Source organism: Trachymyrmex cornetzi, unplaced genomic scaffold (assembly GCF_001594075.2).
Source record: "Trachymyrmex cornetzi isolate Tcor2-1 unplaced genomic scaffold, Tcor1.1 scaffold361, whole genome shotgun sequence".
Classification (NCBI taxonomy): Eukaryota; Metazoa; Arthropoda; class Insecta; order Hymenoptera; family Formicidae; genus Trachymyrmex; species Trachymyrmex cornetzi.
In genome coordinates, this window is record NW_017298332.1 from 1,377,806 (window position 1) to 1,393,673 (window position 15,868).

Here is a 15,868-nt window from a genome sequence, read left to right on the forward strand (position 1 = left end):
CCCAGCATATACTATAGAAAAGTATACGGATGCTGGGTCTATCTTATATGTCTATGGCTTCTGCTACCAGTAGTGATGCCGGACGGGACGCGTTTCTGACGCATGCGCGTCGAACGCAGCGTCAGTATCGTACTCGTTACCAGTTAAACGGGAGTTCATTAGTCGCCTACGTAAAATTTGTTAAAAATTCTTAAAAATTGTAATATATTTTATATATTTTACGTATATTACTTACAAATAAATTCACATATATTAAAAATATGACAATTTGCATTTAATAATAAAATATTAGCTGAAAAATAAGAGAAAAGTGTATAATAATTTATGAAACAGTTTTTTTATATTAAAATATTTTACACCTTTCTTATTCTTTAGCTAATATTTTAATATTAAATACAAATTGTCATATTTTTTATATGTGTAAATTTGTTTGTAAGTAATATATATAAAATATATTATAATTTTTAAGAATTTTTAACAAATTTTACGTAGGCGCCTAATGACCCGTTTACTGGTAACGAGTACAATACTGACGCCTAGTACTATTCGACGCGCATGCGCCAGAAACGCGTCCCGTCCGGCATCACTACTAGAGTCACACGTGCACGAGCTTGTACTTGTGTGTGTGCTACCGGTTGCGCCAGGCCGCCGTCCGATGGCGCTAGTCGCGGTGTCTTAACAACTTAAACCGTAACAGAATTGGCATCTCTGGACTGTTATTAGTTCGTTATCGTGTCTTTTCTAAATAAACGGAAAAAGGGTAATTGTATAAAGTTTGACAAAATAAAATGCCGTACGCTAATCAACCATCGGTCCATATTTCGGACTTAACCGAAGAAAATGTGAAATTTCAAGTGGAAGATACCGAATTGAGGTGAGACAGGTTAGATTACGTAGAAGAATCAAAATATGTATATAATTGCAATTTAATTTACAATTAATATTTCCTTATCAGCGTTGCGAATAGCATGAGGCGTGTCTTTATCGCCGAAACTCCGACTATGGCTATTGATTGGATACAACTGGAAGCCAATTCTACTGTTTTGAGTGACGAATTCTTGGCACATAGGATTGGGATGATACCATTGATCAGTGATGATGTACGTGTATACATATATGTGTATATATATATATATATTATGTAGCAATTTATAAAAAATTGAATAGATTTTTCTCAACAAAAATATGAAAATGCAGGTTATATTTTAACAACTAAATTTAATCGTTAAACTGTACATTATATTTTAACGATTAAATTTAACAGTGAAAAGATAAAAGAAAGGTTTGATAAATTATGTATTATTTTAATATTTAAAAAAATTAATGAGCTTTGGTAAATTATGCATTATTAGCATGAATAAATAACAAAATCTTACAGCTACCATGTCATAAGATATACTAAAGGCTAGTCTCACCAATTCTGATTAATGCTAATCTGTAGTTGATTCAATCATTACAATTGTCAATATGAAACTAAACACTGTCTTAAAAGAGGAAGAAAGAGAGGAGACGTTCTGATACATCAAATTGCTGTTGGCACTTGTGCAAATTGATCGTCGATTAATTTAATCAGAAGCTGATGAGAGACCTTAAATGATTTATTGGATATAATACTGTATAGAGGAAACTTTTCTTGTTTATAGGTAGTCGATAGAATACAGTATACAAGAGACTGTCAATGCATGGATTTCTGTCCAGAATGTAGTGTGGAATTTACTCTGGATGTTAAATGTACTGAAGAGCAAACTAGACATGTAACTACTGCAGATTTCAAGTCAAGTGATCCTAGAGTGCTACCTGTCACATCCAGACACAGAGAAGATGATGCAAGTGAATATGGAGAAACAGATGGTATGCAGTCTCTTTTTTTATTACACTTATGGTTATAAAAAAAAGGAATCACTGTAAAGGAATGATTGTATTTGGGATATTCCAGAAATTTTAATAGTAAAATTGAGAAAAGGACAGGAATTAAAACTTAGGGCATATGCAAAGAAAGGTTTTGGAAAGGAACATGCGAAGTGGAATCCGACCGCTGGTGTAAGCTTCGAGTATGATCCTGATAATACTATGAGGCATACTTTATTTCCTAAAGCGGACGAGTGGCCCAAATCAGAGTACAGTGAATTAGAGGAGGATCAATGTGAGTATATTTCTAATAAAAATCCAAAATTTTTTGTAGTTATACTTTAAGCTCCTATTCTATAACTCTTAACGACAGCTTTATGCAATTATCTTTTTTCTATTTATCTATGGGAAAGGGATTATTTATGCTAAATCGTGTAACTACAACACGTCAATACACACAAGAATACACAATCGTGAACTAATAAGATAGTGACATCTGCAGTTAAAATTATTCAATGTAAAAAGGAGGGAGTAGTATATAAATTAATAAATTTATATATACTACATATGTGTGTTAAATAAATGTGTTAGAAATTTCACATTATTGTTACATAGATTTTTATAAAAAGTTTTGCAATATGATATCATCACTGTCATTAAGAATTATAGAATAGGGATTTTATTGTAATGTATACATTTTAGATGAGGCCTCATTTAATTGGGAAGCCAAACCAAACAAATATTACTTCAATGTGGAGAGCAGCGGGGCCTTGAAACCCGAAAACATCGTCATGATGGGGATTGCAGCGTTAAAAAATAAATTATCGAATCTGCAGACACAATTAAGTCATGAAGTGCAAAGCGATGCGTTGAGCATCCATCATTAGAAATAGATTTTAGCTTGATGTTTACTTATAAAATTGTATATCTTATGTCATATTTTATAAAATAAAATAAAAACCTGTAATTATACATATATTGTAAATGATCTGATGTTTTTCAAAATTTGAAAGGAATATAATATAGGGAATATTTTCTATTTCTGTCAACGTAAATTAACTTTAATCTGGCTTTAATTTATTCTTTAGCTTTATCAAATTAGAAAAAAAGATTCTCTCTTTCTCTCTCTCTCTCTATATCTCTCTCTAAGAATTAAAAGAGATTTTCTAATTTTTAATTCTTACCCTGGTGAAAATTTTTCTCAATTTTTTATTTTTATACGAATTGGAACATTTTTCAGAAATACTCAGAAATAATCGGAAAGTTTACATCTTTCAGAATTTTTCATACAAATAAATTCTGAAATATTCTGAAATTTCTCATCCCATAATTTCAAAAAAATATTTTTTAATTTTTTAGATTTTATAACGTTTCATCAGAAATTATATTTACAAAAAATCTTAGAAATCTTATGATATTTCATAATTAACATATATGAAAACTTCTGAGAAAAGATGTAGATTTTCTTAAAAGTGTTCCAATTTATATAAAAAATGTGAGAAGTTATAAAAAATTATATAGAAATTCTGAAAAATTATATGAAAAATTCTAAGAATTTTTACCAGGGCAGGTATTAGAAAAAGATGGAGAGTAAATTAAACCCCCAGATTAGTCAATTAACATTGGAAATAGGCATTAGGAAATCGCTGTCAAGAATTTTCAAAAATTCAAGTCATGTAAGCTAATCAGAGGGCGTTACGAATAATACGAATCACAAATGCTTAGAGTCACTATAATAAAAGTTAAGACAATAGACTGGAAGGACGCCATTGCTGGAACCTCGTTTACACAACTCACACGTACAGAGTACGTTACACACTCCCGTTTTCACTACCTACACAGTACATGTATACAAACTCACGTTTTCACTACCATCGCACGGTCACAGGCATAGCGACCAATTCGGAGGGCCGAATCGCTGTGTCTCGACTCTTATTATAGTGACTACAAGGCTGAAATGAACATAGTACAGTGATCTTGATACAGCCAGTGTTTTGCAATGCTTTAAAATGCTGTCAAAGTGTCAAATTACAATTGTTTCATGATATGTTTTATTAATAAAGACATGTCGTTGATACAATATATAAAACACATCTGTATTATATTGGGCGTTTTATTCAATTGATTTAGAGACTGTTAAGTGCATGGCACACCGTCTTGGGCAGATCGAGTACCGAAACATCGGTTTTCATTAAAATGGCTGTCAAAGAGAGACAAAACGAAACCTCATTCGACGAAATAGAATGGAACGTGGAAAGCGAAATTCAACTTTTTTTCGCCATGAATGGACACAAGCCAGTTGGTAAGATGCAAAAGCCGGTGATGAGGGGTTATGTTTACCCTTATTTTCTATATTTATTTCTTCCAACGTAATTTTAACCTCGGTTTAATTTATTCTCTGTTTTTTCCAATTCATAGACCTAGGAAAAGATAAAAAGAAAGTTAAACCGAGATTAAAATGAATCTACATTGGTAGAAATAGACATTGAGTGATTTCAACCAAACTCTGCTTGATTGGTAATTAAATAATTAAAACAAAATCTCTGTGCATGGCTTTCTGCTCAAATTGTAGCGTCCGTAATATAATTTGTATATATATAAGTATATACATATTTTAAATAAAAAATCCTATGTTAATAGAATACTACAGGTATTACTTGACAAATTGATCACCGATTAAGTTAATGAAAGTTTGATCAGTTTATTATTAATAAACAATTATATTTTGCAACTGTAATTTTGATAATTGTTCAATTATCAGGTATCAATAAATATTTCCATATGGTGTGTATATGGGAAAAATTTCGTGCTGCTATTCACAAAGATGTTCCATTAAAACTAATTTGGGATCACTTGGAATCCATGTACGACCTTGTGTCTTTGGTAAGTGACAACATACATAATAAATTTTATATTCTAAAATAAAGTTATATTTAGCATTATGCTAGGATAAACAAGTTTCTATAAAATTATTCTGAACATTATATAATATATTAATACAATATATTTTGTGCATATATATATAAAATATATATTAATAATTAGAATTATCAGCAATTATATCTTTGCATACATAATTTTTATATCGTGAGTATCAATATTTACAAGAGACAATTACATTGCAATTACCTTTCACTTTTAGCATTTTGCGTTGTTCATACTTGAATGTGCAAATTGATGGTATAATTCGCTAACTTTAAATATTTATAATTTATAATTCAAAAAACTATTACAGCTTTGACATTTTGATATTAGAATTTTTGTCTTGATCTTAGGAATCTCTCCTTAAGCATTCCAATTTTTATTTAACTCATCATATTATCACTATACAAGGCCAATAATATATTTGTCTATTTTTATAGGCAATTGACATGCTTGAAAAATTTCGTACTAAAAATAGACAATTATAATATTAATCTATACTGCTTTTAACGACGTAAATGTATATATAGAAAATAAGTCGATATTATAAAAAAAAATTATATTATGTACTGTAAATAAAATGCTATAAATAACTAAATATATCAAAAATAAGTCGATTTTATAAAAAAAAATTATATTATGTACTGTAAATAAAATGCTATAAATAACTAAATATATCATTATATCTTTTTAAATAGCTTTACTTTATAAGTGCTAAATACTTTATACTGGTTAGATTTCTGCATTTAAGATTTACTTTTGACACCTTGTATATTTATTTATATACATATTGAATTTTTTGATAGGACGATATGGAAGGTTTACCTTTTCCTGGTCACGAGATAGATTTTTCCTTACCGGAGACTGAATTCGTGGGAAAGCCACGGAAAAGGGAAGAATTAGAGATAAAACTGAAAGATCAGAGGGATAAATATAAGGAAATTAAAAAAGAAAAAGACATCAAAGAGAGTTCTAAGAAAGATAGCATGTTACGTGATTTTAAAGGAACCAAAGATGTGGAAAAGAAAAAAGAAGAGATTAAAAAATGTGTAAAGGAGGTAGATATAAAAAAGGATAAGTTTAAAGATATAAAAGAGACAAGGAAAGAACATAAATCATCAAAAGGACGTTCAAAAGGGAAGGAAGATTCAGAAGAAAGCGGTATTTTAATATTTGATTTTGGTTATTTAGTATTTTTCTCCAATAGAGTTGCACACACAAATTGTATTTTCGTTTCTTTTAAGCATCAAATGGAAAGAAGGAGCGTAAAGAATCCGAATCTAGTCGCGAACTCGCGAAAAGGATTCCAAAGAGACCAACCAGACAAAGCGTGGATAGTTCTTCCAAAGCTTCTTCCAGTCCACGCGATACACCTCCACCAAAACGAAGAAGAATATAACAGTTATTATAAATTAAATGGACATTGACGTATGTCTAAGAACTTCAGTTATACAACTCATCATATTATCACTATACAAGGCCAATATTATATTTGTCTATTTTTATAGGCAATTGACGTGCTTGAAAAATTTTGTACCAAAAATAGACAATTATAATATTAGTCTATACTGCTTTTAACGACATAAATGTATATATAGAAAATAAGTCAATTTTATAAAACAAGAATTATATTATGTGCTCTGTAAATAAAATGCTATAAATAACTAAATATATCATTATATCTTTTTAAATAGCTTTACTTTTTAAGTGCTAAATACTTTATACTGATTAGATTTCTGCTTTTAAGATTTACTTTTGACATATATACATATATCTATTAAAAATGTGGAATTTTTATATTCAAAACTGAAGAGCTATTTGAATTTCAGATTAATTTCATAGTTAAAAAAGATATACAATCCTAACACTAAGAGAAAGCAAACAAGATACAAAAATAAATAACAAAAATGTAAATATATTATATTAATAATCTTTAGATTGCAAATAAGAAACACTCAGTTTATAATTCATCGCTAGAGCTTACAAGCTGGATAAGGGAGAAGTATAATGACAACACCATGAAACTTGTGGTTACCAGCCAAGATTTATTGTAAAAAGCGTGGAATTCTTATGCGTCAGGAATGTTTTCAAGAAAATGCGATCCTGTTCCGCGATCGGCAACATCCTCTCGATCTCGAGAAGCACGTGGCAGAAGTGTCTGTTGTCGACGATCCTTGATCCATAATCCATGTGCAGGAGCGATCCACGTTCAGGAAATGCGTATCTGCTGAAGTCCGGTAGTAGTAGTAGTAGTAGTAGTAGCAGCTGGCGACCGTTTTTTTCCGGTGTTAATAAAAACCTCACGTTATCGAAGTCTTCTCGCCTCGCGTTCGGACTCTAGCAAGGTTAGGAGGTCGCCCTCTCGTACCGGTCCCTTCACGTTCCTGATGATCTGCCGATTCTGCTCGCCCAGGAATTCTACTTTCACCTGGGTGCACTGCCCCTGCGAGCCAGTGCGACCCAGAACCTTAATTACACGCGCCAAAACGACTGGTTTATCCATGATCGCCTCTTTCTCACGTGGACTGTGACTCGAAAGAGATATCTGACGCAAATGGAAGGAGCACGCGTAGACGACCGCTTTTCTCTGTTCGATTTCCGGATTTCCGGTGAGTCACTGCTGTCGAAATACGTAATTTTTGAACGGAAACGGGATCACGTATAGATCACTTTCATTCGTAAAAGTGAATGTGTCGAATGGAACAAAAAGATTAAATATTAATGAAATATTGGAAAATATTTGTTGTATGTTACTGCAAGAAATTTATTGAATTTACTATGATTGTTGTCACATTATTTATTCGAGCGGAAAAAAATAATAGTCTCTTATTTGTGAGTAATAATAACGATTAAAATTACAGTAATTTGTTCGCAATTTTTAATTAATTTTCTTTTTTATTAGAATTGTCGATGTCTTGTTGAGTTTTTCATTGTTAAAGTAAGATGTAAAGTCTTTATTAATATTAAATATTATTAGTATTCCGAAATTTATTGACTTAAATTTTAAATATACTTATCTATATACATCTATATCTTAACATTTTTATTAAAATTTTTTAATTTTTGTTAACTGCTAGATAGAATTAACTGCTTGATGAAACTAAGCTGTTATATCTTTCGTATGTGTTAAATTTCATCATATAATTAAATATCTAAAAATATAGATCTAAAAAATATCTAGAAATATAATTAAATATCTAGAATATATATAGATAATTCATTTTATTTTTATTAGAATAACGCATTTTATTTTTATTAGAACTATTCTCACAAAGGAGGTGAATAACATATAAATCAAATAGCAGGGTTGGGTAAGTTAATTTTTTCTTTTAACTAGGTTAAGTTAAAGTTAACAACCTTGAAAATTTAACTTAGTTAAGATACAAGTTAATGTATAATGAAATTAATTGATTTAAAAGTTAAGTTAATAAAAAAAGTAATTGAAAAATTAAAAGTTAAATTTCTTTATTTTATGATTTCAGAGTCTTACAAATAACGCAAATGACAAACATATCTTCATTTAGAATATACTCTATATTTTATTTAAACTTTTTGTTTATATATAATGTTAGGAGTATGTTCTAAATGAAGTATATGTTTGAGTCTGAGACTTAACTTCAAAAAATTTAAATAAAAAGTTAATAGTTATTGATAAACTGTAAGTAAATAAAGTTAAAAAGTTAAGAGTTTAAAATGTAACTAAATTAAGTTAAAATTATTTAACTTTTCACCTTTTTAACTTAACTTTTAGCTTTTTAACTTAGCACTACCCAACCCTGTCAAATAGTGCTGAGTGCAACGAATTGGCGCACAGAAATTATCTATTTTGTGTATATAATAAATATGTTTAAAATGATTCACAAAATGATTTATCTGTTTTCTTAAAAAAACGTTAATTAATTCTTTTTAATTTACCAATTTTTTTGTTATACTGACAAATTGTGTTAGCCTAAGAAATTTAAAATTATTGAGGATACTAGTAACTTATCGGATTTAATGTCTTTTTAAATGCGTCTGTTATGTGTGTCACAAGTTTTATTCATCTCGCTTAACAGTTTCACGAGTGATAAATAATAGAGTAATCAAATCAATAAAATGTCGTTATATTTTGACACAAATACACTATTTCATAATTACTTAATATAATAGTAATTCATATAAATAACAGCTTGATACTGTAGGCAACAATTAAGATGAGCTTCCTTAAGTCCCTCTTGGTATAGCTTTCACTGATTATCACTTATAGTGATTTATTTGTTTATTTATATTAACGCAAATACTTGCCAAAAATACTGCGTTTCGCTATACCCATATACAGTGTGTTGCGCTTTTTTTCTCGACTACAGGTTCCTTAGAAACTAAATTTGGGTTTTTTCGTATTGACAATCAAATCTCACATTAAAAGTAACGTAAAATCAGAAGAATAAGACTATTATTTTATTCACATTCCTGAATTTATAATTCATTACGAATTACTATAATCCTAGTTATAGAACCTGTAAGAAAAAGCGCACAATGCTTAAACAGTCTGTATAATCATCATTATCGGTACTTTGAAAGACAGGTTGTGATTATACATCTAAGTATAGTAGTGCCTCCCACGTATTAAATCATATGAACAATGTATTAATAAAAAATATTGCTCGTAAAATGTTTCATGATAGTATACAGAAAAACATAATGAATAATTTATTACATAAATTATATATTATCAAATTACATGATGTGAACGGTTCAGATAATAAATTAATTAAATATATATTAAGAAGAGCTACAAACCAAGTGAAAACACAAAAATGTAAGTGCTAAGCAAATATATTAGTAAGCGCTAAAACAAATTAAAACAAAAATAAATAGAAATGAATATAAAACAAACGGCGTTTCGACTCCAATCGGGTCATTATCAATGTTAGACGTGTAAAAACTTTCAATAAATTAATAGTAAAAACATATTTGAAATAGCAACAGTCTATAACTAAAAATTACAAACTACGTCTGAACTACGAAAATAAAAACTTTTTTAATTGTACTAACTTCAGCTGGATGTATAAAAAGAAAGTAAAATAACATACTATGGTTATCGCAACGGTATCAAAAATATTGCTGTTGTACATCCAATAGAGATCATCTTTGTAATTGTGCGCAAGATGGTACAGAGAAAATTCGCTATAGACATGTCGCAATACGTTAGTTAATATATTAAGTTTATGTTGATGACAAATAGCTAATAAAACAGTTTGTCAAAATAATAATATAAAATATAAAATAAGAAATGTTCGTTAATAAAAGGCTCATAAAAAAGAAAATCGTTAGTATAAATACCTTCCAATTTTCAATGCTAAGTATTAATAACATCAGTCAGAATGTGAAAAAATATATAATATCGGTTGTGTAAAAATTTGAGATTCAAAAAGTAATCAGTCTGTTAAAATAATATAAAGTATGAAAAAATATTCGTTGATAAAGAACTCATATAAAAAAAGGAATAAAATCTTAAAATAAATACCTTAAAATTAGTTATAATGTTAAATAAAATGACATCAGTCAGAATATAAAAATATTGATAGAACAAAAGGTTTAAAACTCGAAGTACAAACAGTGTGTCCATATATGTACAGCAATAAGATAAATAAGCAAATTGCGATTATTTTATACTTTATATTGTTATTTTGACAGACTGTTTTATTAGCTATTTGACATCAACATGAACTTAATACATTAACTAACGTATTGTGACATGTCTATAGCGAGGTTTTTTCTCTGTACCATCATGCGCACAATTACAAAGATGATCTCTATTGAATACAAAAGCAATATTGTTAATACCGTTGCGATAACCATAGTATATTATTTTACTATCTTTTTGTACATCCAGCTGAAGTTAGTACAAAAAATTTTTATTTTTGTAGTTTGCAATTTTTAGTTATAGACCGTTGCTATTTCAAATATGTTTATACTATTAATTTATTGAAAGTTTTTACACGTCTAACGTTGATAATGATCGGAGTCGAAACGTCGTTTGTTTTATATTTATTTCTATTTTTGTTTTAATTTGTTTTAGCGCTTACTAATATATTTGCACCCAATCGGAGTCGAAACGCCGTTTGTTTTATATTTATTTCTATTTTTGTTTTAATTTGTTTTAGCGCTTACTAATATATTTGCTTAGCACTTACATTTTTGTTTTCACTTGGTTTGCCCCCTTCTTAATATATATTTAATTAATTTATTATCAAATTATTTGCGATTGCAAAGATCTTCTAAAAATTTTCTTTTCAAAAGAACATTTTATACATAATTTTTATGCATTATTATTCAATTTAACTTAATTAAAATGTGATATCCAATTAAAATGCTTCAAAATTCTTAGCACCAATATATGACTTATGGTTTTTTTCTCATATTTCATAGATATTCATAATAAATAAATTGCTGAACTATTTAAATCTCATTGTCGCAACAGTAATATATTCTATATCTTACGCAAATGTAAAAAATGCGTTATATCTCGCATTCATATTATTTTGTATTTATTTACTAATACAGAATAAATGTGGACACATATTGCACGTGTCGAATATAATACCTTAAAAATAAATTGAAAATCCAAGTCTTTTCACGTCTCTGACGAAATTCGTACATATGCAATGTACATCTTTGAATCAGCGTTTGAAATCGGTATGGTTTAAGTGAATTCCATTTTCGATATCGTTCCATACGAGAAAATGTGCTTCATGTTAACTGAAATATTTTTATTTTATCGAATGAACTCACAAAAACACATAGCAATTCTAGCAATCAAATTCAAGTTAATAAAAATTATACAGTTTTCCACTGATTCGAATGAATGCTTTGTTATATTGAAAATGGACCCTGACATATATATTTCAATTGCAATTACAAAAAGCTTTCATTGTAGCAACATAATTTTTACCATTAGGTACATATTTAGTGTCACACAAATAACTTCTTACTTTCATTCAAAGACTTGTCTTATTTTTATTCCAGTTTCTTTTTTTCTCAAGTAATGTTGAAAGCTGATGGAGGCTTTCAAATAAAAATATGTATCTACTTGAAGCTCTATAAACATCGACGAATTATGTGTTGAGACAACAATCGAATATAATTTTTCTTTTTTCATTTTAGTGTCTCCGTCGTCAGTTCTATTACTTTCCAAAGCAATGTCCAATTGATGGACATGGAAATTTGTTATTACATTGGATAATAAACTGTCGACATTAGTATGCAACACTGAATGAGATAATCAGGCTAACAATATCCGCAATAATTTTACTGCCATAAGTTTGTGGAAAGGGTCTGCCCAGGTAGCGCGGCAGCGGCAGGCTTGCCTGTAGAGGCAAAGTTCATATCGCCCAGAGACATCTGCGACATTTGTTGTGGCAACTGTAACATCATGAATTATGTCATAAAAATAAGACTAATTTGACTTAATGTAAATAACACATTACAAAGTATTACAAAGTTTTAACAAAAACTTTTTACTTTATATATTCATATCTTGTAGAAATTATATATGATCATAAATTACATAAAGCACTTAAGTTTACATACCTGAGCGGTAAATGCAGTAGTTTGTTGTTGCTGCGCTGTTAAATTAAAGAAGGGATTGCTACCGGGAGCTGGTTGAATATTCTGTGTCAACATTCCACTCCATCCATTATTACTAGCAATATTACTTTGTCCTAACTGCATCATCTATGAAATCGGAGAAAAAAAACTTGAAGTATAAAAAGCATGAATAATTACGAACATATTTAGCAATATCATGCAAGAAATATTACATACCATTTGAGGTGGCATTGAGATAGCAGCATTAGGTACACTATTTAATTGATTTATTTGGCCTATATGTAAACCTAAAGGATTGGCTGCTACAGCACCTATCGTATTAGGATTCGCTATAATTTGATTTTGATTGACAGGTATCTGATTTGCGACCGGTATTTGCGTGGGAAGTTGGCCGAGTTGACCCAACGAGTTTTGTTGCCCAAATACACCCACATTAGGCATTTGCTGTTTATATGGTATAGAGTGTTGAGGATACACTCCCCCTGAAATATATTGCATGTTAAAAAACATAATTGAATTATAAAATTTCATTAATATTGCATATATTATTTTTGTCTTGTAATACATTACCTGAGACACCATAAATAGCTGGTTGATGACTCGGAGTACCATATAATGCTAAAATACTGTCTTTTGTCATTTTGCTTTTTTCCTGAGATAGCGGGGTCGGTTGGTTAAAGAAGCTCTCCTCTTCGCTTTTACTTGCAATAGTGGTTGTTTTACTTCCATTAGAATCATTTCCAGTTGGAGCTACTGAAGCAGGTGGTGCAGACAAAAAGGAAGAAAATATATCGTCCCCAGAACCATTTACATTTGTTTGGTTAGTTGTTGGCGCATCTGTTAATAACGACGTGAAATGTATCATATGTTAGAAAGCTTATAATTATATAAACTATTCAGAGTATATCATAATTCACACACATACACAAGGAATGTACAATGTGGTTCTTTGTACAAGAAGCAACTTCTTCCTATCTCACAATTGTATTTTTGCTACAAGAAAAAGTTGCTTCTTGACAAAGAATTGCATCGTGAATTTCTGTGTCTAGTACATCTTGTACACACAACATACCAAGACCTAAGAGATCAAGGATTGCAGAATCTTTTGTTCTACCCAGTTTAGGACTGACGGAACTTCGAGGTTTTGGCAATTGAGGCACTACTTCCGGTTTTTTTACAGGGGGGAGTACAGTAGTTGTAGCTTCTGAATTTTCCTTTTTTCGTCTGCGTTGTCTTTCGGCTTCTTCATCAAGTTCTTTGTCCCAATTTACCTATGAAAATTATTTATTAATTAAAGCAATAAATATATAATTTTTTCTGCAAACATTTAAAATTCAATGTGTGTGTGTGCGCGCGCGCACGCGTGATGTGTGTGAAATAAAATATCCATTTCTCACACACATTAAACGTATATATATATATATAGAAACATATTTTTATATGTAAGATCATATATTAACAAGAGGAATACCAGATATGATTTAGTTTTTCCACTATTTCATCCTAAAATTACAGAACGTTTCACAAGTATTTATGAGAAAAATGCATTAAAAAATTTTCTTGTTATAGGAATGTAAAATTTTTTAACGTATTTTTCTCATGCATACTTGAAAAGCATGTCCCATAATTTTAGCAACTATTATATATTATTATTTATTAAATTCAATCAAATTGGAACGAGTGTTGGAAGGAATGTTTGGTGTTGGAAGGAACACCAAATGTGGCCTCCCTCTACTTAGATGAATTTTATAAGAGAAAAGCGTGTTAAAAAATTTTACATTATCACTATATAAATTTGACGTCAAACTTGATAAATTTATTGAACTATTATACATATAAAATTCAGCAAAGTTGGAAGTGGGCATGTTTGGTGTTATAAGACAAATATTAAATTAGGATAATCACACGTACTTTTGGTAAAGGAGGTGGCACCCATTCTCTAGCTATATATTTTTTATGTTCATATTTTGCCCGAATAAAACTTTCCAGACTACAATCCGTTTGAGGTCTTCGAAAACTATCTGGAAGATTGGCTTCATAGACTGCTCTAGCTCGAGAATTACCCATTTGTTGTAAACTCTAGAAATTTTAACAAGATTATATTCATTATATAATTAGATTTAAAAAATATAGTAAAGCCTAAAGAAAATATTCAAATACGAAGCTTATAAGAAAAATAATCTTAGATGTGATACAAAAAAATTATAAAAATAAAAAAAAATAAAATTTTTCCATAGAAAAGCAAATATTAAAAATTTTTAATTGTTTTGATATAAAAGTTTAACAAATAAACAAAATCATCCTTTGTTAAAAAACCATGAATCATGTCTGCTACATACCACAACTTGTTCCGGCGTCCATGTATCTAAATTAACAGACTTGACTTTGCTTATATGTACTCCAAGATTTCTATGAATACCAGCACATCGAATACACAAGAAAATTCCCAAATTCCAACTAGCCCATCTTGGTCCTGCAAAATGCAAATTCATCGAAAATATCATAAATAATTATTTCTCAAACATAGAAACTCCGCTTAGATTCGACACAAATACAATGATAAAACGCTATCAATAAAAATGCTTCGTTGAGCTATCTAATATTCATGATTATTAATTATATGTTCTCAACATTCGATGACATATCAAATCATATAATAGAGGCGGTTTTTTTTTTCATAAATCCTTAAAAGAAAGACATACAAAAGAGTTCGTGCTTTGATTTTCAAGATGATAAGTGAAATGAACATGAAATTTGGAAGGACCTTGACGATGTTATCAAATGACAGCGCGCTGACAGGTATGTCATGCAGAAGTTAAAAATCCATAACATCTCAGCGCATTATACATAACACGACGCCTTGCATAGGTCGTTTCGTGATCGATATCGAGTCGAATCCAAGAACGAGCGCACTTGGACGGCACAAAGCAAAGAACGCTCACGAAGGATTCATCGAGGACGACTTCCCGAATGGGAAGCGGATGAACGGAGCATTCATGTCGCGGCCGAGAAACAAACCTTTCGCGTCGCAGTCGACACAATACTTGTTATCCTCGTCGCGAAGCATCTGCGTCAGCAGATTTTGACATTTCTCCTGGATCTGCTTGGCACGCTCCTTTTCGTGACGGGACGTCATTCTCGCTACTGACAGCGTCTTTGCGAAGGGATCGGGGACCACGCGCGACTGCGACACCCCGGTGTCGCCTCCTCGTGATAACGCTGGACAGGAGTGTGACACAACGGTACCACGTAGTGGATCTCGCACAGCGTTGATCCCATTGGCCCCGGTGACAGTGCCGCGCGATTGCCATGGAATCATTGTGGCTGTAGGTAAATTTTGTCGTTATCCAATGGGGAAACTTACCGACCGATTGCAATTACCATTATTTAAGGCGGTATTCATAGTTCGTTCTTATTTCAAGACTGTCTTAAGGCTACGTTACAGTAATGCCTCCGGCACACCAGCGCGATGTTCGTCGCGCGCGACACGCGATATCCAATGAGAGTA

At 30.5% G+C, this 15,868-nt stretch overlaps 4 protein-coding genes across 4 annotated transcripts; 2 read left to right on the forward strand and 2 right to left on the reverse strand.

The window, feature by feature from the left end:
• Nucleotides 1–702: 702 nt before the first annotated feature.
• RpII33 (RNA polymerase III subunit RpII33) lies at nucleotides 703–2,744 on the forward strand. The gene is made up of 5 exons (XM_018511123.1): nucleotides 703–874; nucleotides 956–1,100; nucleotides 1,644–1,851; nucleotides 1,937–2,143; nucleotides 2,551–2,744. The coding sequence occupies exons 1-5, from the start codon at nucleotides 789–791 to the stop codon at nucleotides 2,733–2,735; spliced, it is 831 nt and encodes a 276-aa protein (XP_018366625.1). The 5' UTR covers nucleotides 703–788; the 3' UTR covers nucleotides 2,736–2,744.
• Nucleotides 2,745–3,736: 992 nt separating this feature from the next.
• Nucleotides 3,737–6,344, forward strand: MrgBP (MRG/MORF4L binding protein). Its single transcript, XM_018511122.1, has 5 exons — nucleotides 3,737–3,814; nucleotides 3,979–4,150; nucleotides 4,610–4,731; nucleotides 5,577–5,931; nucleotides 6,015–6,344. Exons 1-5 carry the CDS (start codon nucleotides 3,806–3,808, stop codon nucleotides 6,167–6,169), a joined length of 813 nt encoding a protein of 270 aa, XP_018366624.1. The 5' UTR covers nucleotides 3,737–3,805; the 3' UTR covers nucleotides 6,170–6,344.
• A 451-nt stretch (nucleotides 6,345–6,795) lies between these two features.
• LOC108763470 (40S ribosomal protein S28) lies at nucleotides 6,796–7,353 on the reverse strand. Its single transcript, XM_018511114.1, has 2 exons — nucleotides 7,075–7,353; nucleotides 6,796–6,997 (listed from the first exon to the last, which is right to left on the reverse strand). Exon 1 carries the CDS (start codon nucleotides 7,271–7,273, stop codon nucleotides 7,076–7,078), a length of 198 nt encoding a protein of 65 aa, XP_018366616.1. The 5' UTR covers nucleotides 7,274–7,353; the 3' UTR covers nucleotides 6,796–6,997; nucleotide 7,075.
• Nucleotides 7,354–11,281: 3,928 nt separating this feature from the next.
• Nucleotides 11,282–15,605, reverse strand: LOC108763466 (stromal membrane-associated protein 1). Its single transcript, XM_018511109.1, has 8 exons — nucleotides 15,379–15,605; nucleotides 14,700–14,833; nucleotides 14,272–14,439; nucleotides 13,433–13,631; nucleotides 12,931–13,197; nucleotides 12,577–12,842; nucleotides 12,343–12,486; nucleotides 11,282–12,174 (listed from the first exon to the last, which is right to left on the reverse strand). The coding sequence occupies exons 1-8, from the start codon at nucleotides 15,494–15,496 to the stop codon at nucleotides 12,061–12,063; spliced, it is 1,410 nt and encodes a 469-aa protein (XP_018366611.1). The 5' UTR covers nucleotides 15,497–15,605; the 3' UTR covers nucleotides 11,282–12,060.
• Between the last annotated feature and the right edge of the window lie 263 nt (nucleotides 15,606–15,868).